The sequence below is a fragment of the Patiria miniata genome, unplaced genomic scaffold (assembly GCF_015706575.1).
Source record: "Patiria miniata isolate m_02_andy unplaced genomic scaffold, ASM1570657v1 HiC_scaffold_28, whole genome shotgun sequence".
Classification (NCBI taxonomy): domain Eukaryota; kingdom Metazoa; phylum Echinodermata; class Asteroidea; order Valvatida; family Asterinidae; genus Patiria; species Patiria miniata.
In genome coordinates, this window is record NW_024037067.1 from 5,192,679 (window position 1) to 5,204,479 (window position 11,801).

The 11,801-nt window shown below is 43.0% G+C and overlaps 1 protein-coding gene across 1 annotated transcript; it reads left to right on the forward strand.

The window, feature by feature from the left end:
- Nucleotides 1-54: 54 nt before the first annotated feature.
- On the forward strand, nucleotides 55-10,049 carry LOC119734804 (CMT1A duplicated region transcript 1 protein-like). Its single transcript, XM_038208371.1, has 10 exons — nucleotides 55-325; nucleotides 1,098-1,772; nucleotides 3,093-3,547; nucleotides 4,226-4,461; nucleotides 5,195-5,398; nucleotides 5,836-5,969; nucleotides 6,624-6,772; nucleotides 6,979-7,166; nucleotides 7,662-7,820; nucleotides 8,182-10,049. The coding sequence occupies exons 2-10, from the start codon at nucleotides 1,235-1,237 to the stop codon at nucleotides 9,839-9,841; spliced, it is 3,723 nt and encodes a 1,240-aa protein (XP_038064299.1). The 5' UTR covers nucleotides 55-325; nucleotides 1,098-1,234; the 3' UTR covers nucleotides 9,842-10,049.
- Nucleotides 10,050-11,801: the final 1,752 nt, after the last annotated feature.

Here is an 11,801-nt window from a genome sequence, read left to right on the forward strand (position 1 = left end):
TACGACGCAACCGTACCCAATGATCCGCCACCAAAAACTTCATCGAGAGTACGGTAGTCTGGCTCCCACGAGTACGATTAATTACTACGTTCTAATGCACTGCATGGAGCAGGGAATTAGGTGAACCATAAACTTGTAAAAGGTTGCAACTGTATCTTATTTTGTTAATAGCGTCCAATCTCCGTGGCGACTGCATTATTTATGCTCCAGCGCAAAATGTGTGCAGGGTAGATTCAGTGCATATTTTCTTCGGGCAGATTTTGTTTGACTTACGCTATATGACTATGAGTATATCCTTCTAGAATAACGAGGAAAACAATCACATGTAAGTAGCTTTAACTTATTATGTCTACTGAGAACAATTCTTCAGCTTCTTCGCTTTTTTCTTTGTCGGATTTATTGAATGGATCGGAGTTAAAAAAGTAAGGGAAATCAAATGTGGACTTTTTTAATACGGCATGTTTACGTTCAATGCGGACTGTAAGTGTAACTTTGTAATTCCAGAAGTGGGGGGGGGGGACCTCACATTGTTTAAAACAGGTTCTTATTCTTAATCCTATATTTATTTGTTAAGTAACACTACAGAAAAGCTAGGGGAAAAAAAGTAGCATCCTGATGCCACTTCTTCGGTGGAGTGTTGCGCATGTTGAGTTGGAGAGTTGAGCGTAATTTCAAAGTATTTTCTAAAATTCTATTGAATTGGAAATGTTTCTCACTCAAGTCACAGTCCCAGATTCATGTCTTTTTAACAATTTTGCAACTTTGACCTTCAAAAAGGCTTCATTGAGATAATATATGAGGAAAAAAAGAGGCGTCAGGATGCAAAATTATTTCCAAAACGAGTAATGATGATCACTATCGAAGAGGCTTACAACTTCGTTATGGAATTCAGAAATGTATGATCCATTTTATTAACAGAGAAAATGGTCATTGAAAATTTAAAGGGTAGTCAACATGGTGAATTTAAAGGGTGGATGTGGGTTTTCTGTTCAGGATTTTCTTTGGTATGTTTGACATCTTTTCCTATTGTAAATATTTTAGAAAACAGTATTATAAACAACATTAATAATTTCAGTTTTTTGTTTTTTTGTTGACAGATGCCAGTCTCAGTCAGAGTTTGCTGAATCTATACAGAATGGATATTGAACAGATCATGATTCACTACTGAACCATCATGATGACAAAATGTGCATCTGTTATTCATCATAGCTAAAAAGTTGTCCTTCGCCCCACAATGAAACATCCGTCGGAAAATGTGGAGCACTTCGAGTACAATCTCGGCAAAGCGCCAGAGCTTCGCTGCGAGTACGGCACGGTGACCACCACCTGCGACCGTTGCGAGAGCTGCCGGATCCGCCACCGTCTAGCCCGGACTCGACAGTGGTTCCTCCGGGCCGGCGAAAAGACCAGGAAGACATTCATGCTGGGCCTGGTCCGACAATTCAACAGCCTGACCTTGCTCCGCTATGCGGTCAATCTCCTGAACCCCCTCATTGGCAAAGACTTCACCTACGCCCGCTCACGGACCCATCCCAGCGTCGGCGGCGATGGGGCAAGCACAGGGGACGACAGGGCACTGTGGACGTCGAAGACCGAGCAGACAGTGACCGAAGCCTGGCAGTGGTTCAAGGAGGCTAAATACTGGAGCAAGGCAAATTATCTACTCGGGGTGCTACAGATGTGCAATGGAGAGTTGCTATACAGCATTGGGACACTGGCCAGAACGATGCTGGCTTCGGAAGAAAGGGCCAGGGAGGGTGTTTGTAACGAAGGTACAAATGAGTGCTGTGCTGAGTGCCCCCCTCCCCCCCCCCCCCCCCCCGCCAAAAAATAAGAAGAAAATTTGAGTGTCGTGCAGGATTATCAAAACCTTAAATTACCCACCTCCTCCCCCCCCCAAAAAAAAAACCCCACAATTGTCAAGACATACCTCCACCAAAACCTTTCTTTAAATACATGTAGGCCTTTTTCTCTTGAACTTGATTTTAAAAAAGCCAAAATCTAAAATAGTGAGTATACATTTTGACATGTATCCAAAAAGTGGTTGTCAGATATTTCTTCCTTTCTAAACAGAAATACTTGCTTTTAAACTGTCCATACTAAATTACATTTAAATATTTTTAAAGTTTGTCCCCCCCCCTCCCCAAGTAAAGAGAAAGTAGATTTTTTTATTTAAAACAATACTTTCTCAAGTTTTTTTTTAAAGAAAAAAGAACTATGGAGTTTCTCCAACAACTACACGTACGTTAATTAATTACACAAATAACAAACCCTCTTAAAACAGAAACATGTGATTGTGTATTTGAGCTCCCAACAGCTAAAGTGATTCTTTTGTAAAAGTTTAAATCACAGTTTTAAGACAATATAAGGCAAGTTTACGCCAGTTTGATCGTAGTAGCGAGACGTTTCAGTAGCTGAAAGTGTGTTTGCTTTTGTGTGCAATGTTGATCAATAGCAACAAGCCAGTGGAATCTGGCGTATTGACCCTCTGCTTCCAACCCAGACAGCCAGCCTTTGTCCGCCCCTTACCCTTCCAAGGTAGTTATATTTACCCAGGCAAACACAAGAGAATTCCGGATCTGGGCATCCATCAAAGCAAACAATCAGTCAACCACGGAGGAAAATATTTCAAATTTACTTGAGGATTAATTGTGTTTGCAGATGGATCAGCAAGTGATTGAGTCTTGTATGCTCGCTAATCCCCAGTGCATTAGCAGAGAGGCAGCAGAAAATTTGGCATCGCAATTTTTTTTTTGATCAGTGAGAAAACGGTTGAAGTTTTGTCTTCGTTTGTCGCTAAAGATGTTGTAAGACAAAAACAGGCTTTCATCGAAAGCTCCCCCCCCCCTCCCCGCCTTAAAGAAAGACATAACTTGAACAAACTTTTTTTGGATACAAGCTAATCAAAGGGTTAGTAAATTTCATTGGCTTCTGAAGTTGTACAGAATTGTTATTTCAAGCTGTTTTATCATAGTGGAGTATTTAGAATTTGGCTGAATTTTTTTGTCAAAAGTTTGCAAAAAGCATGTTTAAACTGATGTGAAAGCTTAAAATCTCAATCATTTATTCACTGAATTTCTTAATTATTTCAGATTATGAAAAGGAGTCCCTCGCGGACACAGTCTACTCCTACAGATCCGACACCTACCCCGAAAATCAACTGCTCCGCACGGCCGGCCATGAATATTCATCATCCCTGCCCCGCCCATCCCCGGACTCATTTGAATATCTGGACTCCTCCCACATTGTGGTGGAAGATGGGGAGGATGAGGACTCGGTCACGGTTAGTTCCTTCCAGATGTCATCCATCGACCCCACCCTCTGCGTCATGCCCACCTCTCGCTCTGCCCTGGGCGGGGTCTGGCACCACCGGGATTTCATCCGAGAGCTGCCCGTCCACCTGTCTAAGAACATCTTGAGTTATCTGGAGTACGGCGACCTGGTGAGCTGTATGAGCGTCAGCCGGCACTGGGCGCACATCGCTAAGGAAGTAGAAGAAGACATGAGGACGAGACAGTTGCTCTGGGAGGAAGTTATGTTGATGCAGGTAAAGAGTCAATAACCTGAGATGAGCACAGATCTCTAAGGACACTTTTTCTGAGAAAAAAAAGTTTTGTTTAGTAACTGAAACAGTATATGAAGACATCTTTCCGTGTAGCATGTTGCTGAGAAATGTTGGTTACTTATTTACCAAAATAACTGAGGTTACTCATGGTGGATTTTTGGTGTCAGAGAGTTACAGAATTTCAATTCTAAGTATGCAATACTTTTAGCACATATTGTTGAAAGAAGAAGCACAATTTTAAAGAAACAGGTTATTTATGTAATTACTGTATAAATACATGAATGAATACATAATTTATACTGGCTGTGTGTGGATTGTTCTCATCAGCTGGTTTTTCAGAGAAATTAAGCATGAATTTTCAAAGATTTTGTTGTAATTGTTAACATTTTCCATGGCTTTGTTCTGAAATGTTAATCTTTTTTTTTTCTCGAATATATTTTTTTCTGTCACTCTTTATCATGTTTATTAAAGAAAAAATTAACTTTCGTCAAAAGTTTTGACAAACTCTAACATTTACTATAATTCAGGTCATCAAAAGTCAGGGGAGAGCCTAGTACCAAGTCTAAGTAGCCTACAAAATGTACTGATGTAGGTAGGAGAATAAATTCTTATGGTTGAATTGTTATCAAACTGAAATTACTCCTTCTTTTACATTTGAAGGGTTCATCTGCCCAAGGAGGTAATCCAGTGTTTGCCAACCATCGCGCCGTTCCCGTTCCGCGATTGGTCGGCGACTGTCGCAACGTGGCGCCCTCTGACCTACCAGCCATGGAAGTGGACTTCAAGTCGGAGATCAACATCGCGAGCTCCTACAGCGGCATTGTGACCGACAACGTGAAGATGGAAGAGAGAAATGTTTACTGCGGTGCTTACAACGTCATGGTGCTCTCGGATCAGTAAGGGATTTTTTTTTTTAGATAACTGTACTGAAGTTTCATCGTCTGAAATTACCTGTCCGAAATCAAGTTTCTCATTTCTGTTTCAAAGTTAAAGGTCGAGTAGATCATTTGCAGCTATCCAAAAAGTAACTGACAAAATTATTGTTGAACAGCTTACTTGGTTTAAGTATAGTATTGGCACTAAACTCCCTGTGAAATTATTCTTCCTGGCGTGCGGTCATTTTGAAGGAAACAGTAAAAAGAAGGCCATTTCCAAAGATGCGTCAAGTGACACGTTTTTGCAAGTTTCCGTAGTTGGTTTGTAATTCGGTGAATTGGTCAATGGGTGCGCGCGAGCGTTGACACGACACACACACATGCGCGGTTGCTGTTATTCCTCATTTCAGTGCGTGACATCGCGTGGCTGCAAATCGGCTGAATGAGAACGTGTCCTGGATGCTGATTTCGGGCGCAATTCAAAACATAACTCGGCAAATTTTGAATTGAAATCGAGATCCTAGAATATTGTTTTCTCGGAATATAAAGCATTCACAGAGCTAAAACTTCATCAGGTTAGTTGTTAAGCACCCTCCTTAGATTTTGAGCATTTTTGTTGCTTCAAACGAAAAAAATTCACAATGACAAATGATCTAGCCTACTTTAATGTTAAAAGACGAACTATTAAACAGCCTTGACACTTGTGTGTGTTAGATCTCTATGTTGAAAATATTGAATGTTATATTTTACGCAGGGATGACTTCAACCGAGTTGTCTCCTACAACTACGGTTCACTGGTAGCCATAGGATCCTTTGATCGTCACGTCAGATTCCTGGACGTAACGACGGGCCATGACACTGGTCCCGTGATTACCGGCCACGCTGGATCTGTCAAATGCCTGTACATCAACGATCGCGAGGGATACGTGCTCAGCGGCAGCTTTGATACCAGTATTAGGTGAGTGAGAGTGATGCTGCATCTCCAAATTTGTGGTTAACATTCTCAAATGTTTCCTTTCTCTCTCATACTCGGAATGTGCCAGCCTCTTATTCTACCTAACCCCACCCCAACATGGGTGGCAACCTGGGGAGGGGGGTTGGGGGTCGACATGTGTAGTGTACCCCACCCCCACCCCCATCCCTGGCTCTGATTTCATCAACAAACACAACATTTGAATAAGTGTTGGAAATTTTGAAGAAAAAAAAAAGAGTTTCATTTAGGAATCTTCTACGTAGGGAATTTATCTGAATGTTTTCTAAGATATGTCATAACTATTTCTTTTTTTAAACTTTTCTTCCACTCTGCAATCCATAGTCATAAATGTACATTAGTTGTATGTGTTGATGTCTGATAAACAGAGACCTGTTCAATTTTTTCTCTTTTTTCCCTGGTAGGTGTTGGGATGTGAAGAGCGGCAAACCTCTCAAGATCTTCCATGGTCATCAGGACACCATCCTCTGCCTAGACATGTCCCACGACAGGAGAGACAGCCTGGTGGTTTCCGGCGGGAAAGATAAAGTTGTCAAAGGTAAGGAGGACATCTTCATCCAACCTCCGGTTACCTTCAGGTTCCCTGAGGTTCCGGGCCAGGTTTCCAGTGTCTGGGCATTTTCAATAGGCTGAGATACAGTCATGAATATTGGCTTATGCAGAGAGGTCACTGAGCCAAACCCACAGATAAGAACGAGTCAACAGTGGCCAGCAGATAAGAACGAGCCCAGTGGGATGTCTTAGCCTTCCCATGTCCACTATTGTTAAAGGCTTATCAGATTGAAGCATCTACAAGACTTTTGCAGAGCAGTCCTTCTGATTTGAGGCGTGCGATCACACCCCCACACCATGGCAAACCTAAAAGCTTCCCGAGAAGTGTGAATAATTGCCCGCCTGAATTTCCCTGGACCACTGATCACACATCTAGAAAACCACACACCTAGGAAAAAAACACACCTAGAAAAATCCAGGTGTGCCTTTTTCCACACGCCTGTGATTTTCAAATCAGAAGGACTAGAAGAGAGAGAACTGCATGGTTGAATTTAAGGATTAACGGCACATTTGCTACTAATGCCAGTTCAAGCCATTATGAGAAATGATAGTGAAAATGCCATTGTTGTGTAATACGGTTCCATTACAATCTATGCGTGTAATGTAATCTGTGGGTTTTTTTTTCTGTACCATTTAATAGTCTGGAATTTCAGCACGGGTAAATGTCTACGCACCTTTAAGCATATACACCAGGTGACAGCGGTGGCCATACACGGTGATACAGTGGTGAGCGGATGTGAAGGGGGACGGGTCAAACTGTGGAGCATCAAAGACGCCTGCCTCATCAAGGTAAGAAAGCATCTCAAAATATTTGATTCATAACACAAAATATATACATTTGTAGTATCCACTGAGCTGAAACTTCAACAAGTAAATAGTTATGCACCCTTCTACAGATTTTGAGCAATTTTAATTGCTACTTGAAACGAAAACAAAATGCCAAATGATGCGATGTACCTTTAGCAATAATATTTTCCTCCTGTTTTGATTTCTAGATGCTATACCAGTCTCCAAAGAACACCAACCGTTTTGGCTTCATCAACCCCCACACCCACCAGGGCCCGATCACCAGCGTGAAGCTGGATGACTGGCACGTGGTGTCAGGGAGCCGGGATGGCTACGCACTGGTCTGGAGCGCTGTAGGGGACCATAAACGATGCGTCACTGCGCTCAGGCATCCAAAGTAAGCAGCAAGTTCGATCAGATCCAGTTGCTGGCCATATTTTGTGTCTTATGAGGCCGTTTACTCACTTGCACTAAAGCAGCTGTTTTCAGATGGAGTGTGGCCTAGTGGTTAAGGTTTGTGACTCACGATCAATGGGTGAGAGGTTCGAATCAAGTTGGTGGCCATATTTTGTGTTCTTAGGCAAGCTACTTTACTCACTTGCACCAAAGCAGCCATTTTAGATGGAGCACGGCCTAGTGGTTTAAGGTTTATGACTCATGATCAAAGGTTTAGGGGTTCGAATTCAGTTGGTGGCCATAGTTTGTGTCCTTAGGCAAGCTACTTTACTCACTTGCACCAAAGCGGCCATTTTAGATGGAGCACGGCCTAGTGGTTTAAGGATCGTGACTCATGATCAGAGGGTTAGAGGTTCGAATCCAGTTGGTGGCCATATTTTTGTCCTTATAGGCAAGCCACTTTACCCACTTACCTGAGTTTTTTTCCTCTTCACAGGGAAGTTTTATGCCTTGAGCTGTCTTATCTCCGCGTCATCACGGGCTGTGAGGACGGCAAGCTACGCATATGGAACATGCTGAGCGGTGACTGCCTGCGTGTCATGAGAGGAAACAGCCGGTCTGACCCAATTGAGGATATCTACCCATGTGGGGAACGGTAAGGAGTAGTGGTCGCAGAACAAATCGTTGAAACTTCCTTCACATGCCCATTTCCTGAAAAAAAAACTCATCAGCAAGAAGCTCAATGGATTCAAAGTCCCCTTCCCCTTACCAGAAACAGTGTTGCTTTTCAACCATCAAAACCGGTTCTTGTAACTTGCCAAAGAGAATTATATCCAAGAAAACCTAACACCAATAACAAATTTCACCTAGTGTTACTAGTGTGAAAACGTTAATGGTTCACTTTTCAAGAAATCTCAAATCTTTCAATGAGCTGCATACAGTTGTTTCTTTGGAACAATAATTCATTCTATTTTCAGTACATTTTATAACCTTGTTTGTAAATTTCATGTTAACAGGTTGGTTCTACACACAGTCAACAACCTGCTGGTCCTGTGCTTTGAGGAGGTCCAGTGGGACTATGAACAAGAGGAGAAGATTGAACTCCTCCGTTACAAGAACCACTACGGTGACGCCCCACTTAGGAAGCACACCTACCCCTACATCCGGGCCCAGCGCAGCGAGCGGGCCGGAGCCAGCAATCCCAAGATCATACGGCACCACCGAGGTCCGTCGGAAGAGGGCGGGTCGTCGCAGCTAGGCCACAGCGGCCGTACCTTGCACGACCGTCATTTGCAAAGTGCCAAGAGGATCCAGAAGCAAGTCAAGGCGGTGGAGTTTGTTTCCAGTCTCAAGGGGAGCGTGTATCACAACGTCCAGGGTTCACAGCCTGACGGCGCTGCCATGCAAAGCACGAAGACCGGTTCAGTCATCTATGCGAGGTCCTGTGCAGGCTCTTCAAGACCTCCGACAGCTACAACTTACTCCAGACCACCTACAGCATCAACGAGATCAGTGACAGGGTTAGTGTCCAGAGCGACAACACCAGCCTCTCTCAGTCGTTCAGAGATTGTGAGACCCAAATCACAGCAGGATGTTAGGGTCTGTTCTCCGGTGGCATCCTCGCGACCTCCAACCGGCATCATGAAGGGCGGATCCAGACCGCAGACAGCCTTCTCCACTAAAAGTGGGATCCTCAAGCGAGCAAAGTTTGAGCTCCCGAGGCGTGGCCACAGTGCTCCCGTCCGAAGGCAGAACGTCAGTGATGCCTTGTCGCTGTCGGAGGCCAAGGCCCTGATTAGATCCCAGGAGCGGACCAAGGATGTCCCGACTCCCCGCGACAGGCTGCTACTGACCATCAACTGCATCGAGAGCTCTAAGAAAAACACAGAGCTTGTAAACAACACGACGGCCAACGCCTTGGAAATCGACTACAAACCGCATCAAGAGAGTCCAGCGCCGTTCAAAGTCAAAAGCCCTCAGATCAGGCAACTGAGAGAGAAGTTGCAACCAGGAGCTTTAACTCGTCCAGAACCGTCTGTCGTCAGTCGTTTCAGAACTGTTGAGATTGACAACAAGCCTCACATCAGCCTGCATCCCAAGATAGTACCGTCCAGCATCCCTAAGCAAACTCTAACATGTAAAGAGCCTAAGAAATCCATCCTGACCCGTCCAAGCTCTGGCCATGTCCCTTCATCAGCTGAAAAGCCGGAGATTCCGCTCAGAAGAAGCCAGAGTGCAAACGCCATCCTGACACCCAATGCAGCCAGTTCGGGTCTGTCCACGAACACGGACGCTGTCATCCGTAAGAAAACCTTCCATGGCTGGACGACATCGCACACCGAGCCCGTAATCATCAGTCCCATGCTGATGCACGGCCTGGGCAGTGGGGCGCAGTCGCCACGGAAGCAGCGCCGCAGCGTGACCAAGATCGTCATGGGTCTGCCGGTGGAGGTCAAGGATCCGCTGAAGAGCCACAAGGAGTTCCAGATACGAACGCGGGAGCAGACGCAGGGTTATCTGAATCGAGTGACCGAGATCCAGCAGAAAGACGTCAGGGAGAAGGCGGCGCAAGCCGAGGCACTGCAGAGGAAGCTGTGGTTGGCAAAAGCCAAAGGTCAAGCTCATCAGGACTTTACCAAGAAGCCAAGAGCTTTTGCACCAGAGATTCGAGAATGAACCTCATATATTCAGGAGGAGAGAAAATGAAATTTCGCACAAAAGTGAGATTTGTGACTTTCCGAGCATGGTACACATGCGCTTTGGACATGGGAAGCCGATGGCAGATCTGTACTTCCCCGTCTGAAAATCGAGAGGTTGATGTGTTTTAATTTTGTTAAAATGCACGTGATGTTCAGTCTTTAGGCCAAAAAAAGAGTCTCCGTTTCTGGTATGGAGCTTGTCCTAAAAATGGTGCGGTGACGCGGCTTTTTTTTTTTTTTTTTTTTACTTTTTTCTTCTTCAAATGTCGGCTGATGACTGCAAATGGTGCGCGACTAAATTTGGTGCAAAATATATGGGAGTCCAGAGAGGCCACATAAAGCTTATACTCGATTGTAACTCCATCTAAAAACACGTTAAAGTTGTGCAGTAGCAGGATTCCAGTCAAACCAGTGAGTTTGGCAGTTTTTGGACATCATCTTACATTTGAAAAAAAATAAATGGCATTTTGCCGATGCGCATGGCTACGGCAACGCGCGCGCAAACCAGAAACCTGGAGACTTTTTTTTTTTGGCCTTACTCTTTCCTTAACTTTCCTTCGAAACATTGTTTGCATTTTGATTTATTCTTTGTTGATTTGACTTCAGAATGACGAAAAAATGACGAATTGTATACGTGTTTATGCATGTATTATATGAGTTGTTAAAAAGAAAATTGCACTTCCATTTTACCATAAAAAGGTTAATGTACAATAGTCACGCTCGTGTCAAAATATGGTGGTCTGATTTCATGTGAACTTCCATTTGAAGGGCACGTCCCAGTGACAATTTTTCTGTGTTTGATGGCACTTCTTGCTTAGTTGACCAGCTATGTCAAATGCAGTGTTACTAGCTTGTCGGTGGAAATTATTGGCTTTCAAGAGCTGATGATCCAAATAGCCTTTGCTTTCTGTGGGTTGTAATTGTATACAAATAATGAATGTTTGTCAGTGCAATGGTAAGAATAATTTCATGCAATGACAGATGGAATGTTCCATTGCATGAGGCGAGGGGAACGGAAAATTCCATCTGTCACCGAATGAAATTATTCTTTCCATTGCACAAACGTGAAACATTCATTATTTGTTTTATACAACACCTGAATAAATCTTCGTCATCTGATTGGTCAGGGCTGCCAAAAATGTGACCATGCAATAGAACTTCCATTTACCGTGGAATAGAACTTCTATTTTTGTGCATCTGCGCTGTGCGGTGCTGCGAATAATTCAATGAGTCACGTGATCAACGACCAACCAATCAGTTAGGGATATTTAGGCGTTGTATATTACAAACTATGTATACCAAAGATTTTGTGTGAACATAATATCTAGATGCAGATGTATATTTATTCAAGGATTTGATTTGTTCCATCTTGCCAAGGTGTGATGTGTGTGGCTTAATTTTTTTTTTTTTTTCCAAAGAGTGCTTTCATTGAAATGTTGCATGAATTGTTAATAGCTGAATCGTATTGTTTGTAAAACTTAAAACGTGAAGAGTATAAGCTTCCCTTTCAGTCCATTTTTGCATGAAAAATGTTTTTGGAGATTCGTTTTAGGACTTTGTAGCTTTAAAAAACGTCTAAATGTGTGTTGCTATATGTTCAAAATTGCACCAAATTAAAAAAAATTAAATCTTGTTTGAAGTGTATCTTGAATGTCAAAGATTATTACATTCCACATAGCTGCTTATCTCGATTTTTCACTTTATATTATTCCCTTACAAAGGTTATTTCATATACTCATATTAGATTTGAAGAAAAGCTCCTTTTAAAAACTGGTCTCAAAGGTAATAAACAACATTTGCTCTAGCTGTAATTTTCAGAAATGGATGGATTTAGGGAAATTTTGAAATATTGTTACACTGACCTGTTTTTAGTTTTGTGTTCGGATGCAGGTTCTTCTGGTCCCCTGACCCTACTTCAGATGAAACGGATAATTTAT

What these genes read in the sequence shown, in the direction of transcription:
- LOC119734804 (XM_038208371.1), top strand. Translation starts at nt 1,235, where the DNA reads ATGAAACATCCGTCGGAAAATGTGGAGCACTTCGAGTACAATCTCGGC. An exon ending in GTCATGGTGCTCTCGGATCA is followed by an intron (nt 4,462 to 5,194) that starts GTAAGGGATTTT and finishes TATTTTACGCAG; the next exon opens with GGATGACTTCAACCGAGTTG. An exon ending in ATCTACCCATGTGGGGAACG is followed by an intron (nt 7,821 to 8,181) that starts GTAAGGAGTAGT and finishes TCATGTTAACAG; the next exon opens with GTTGGTTCTACACACAGTCA.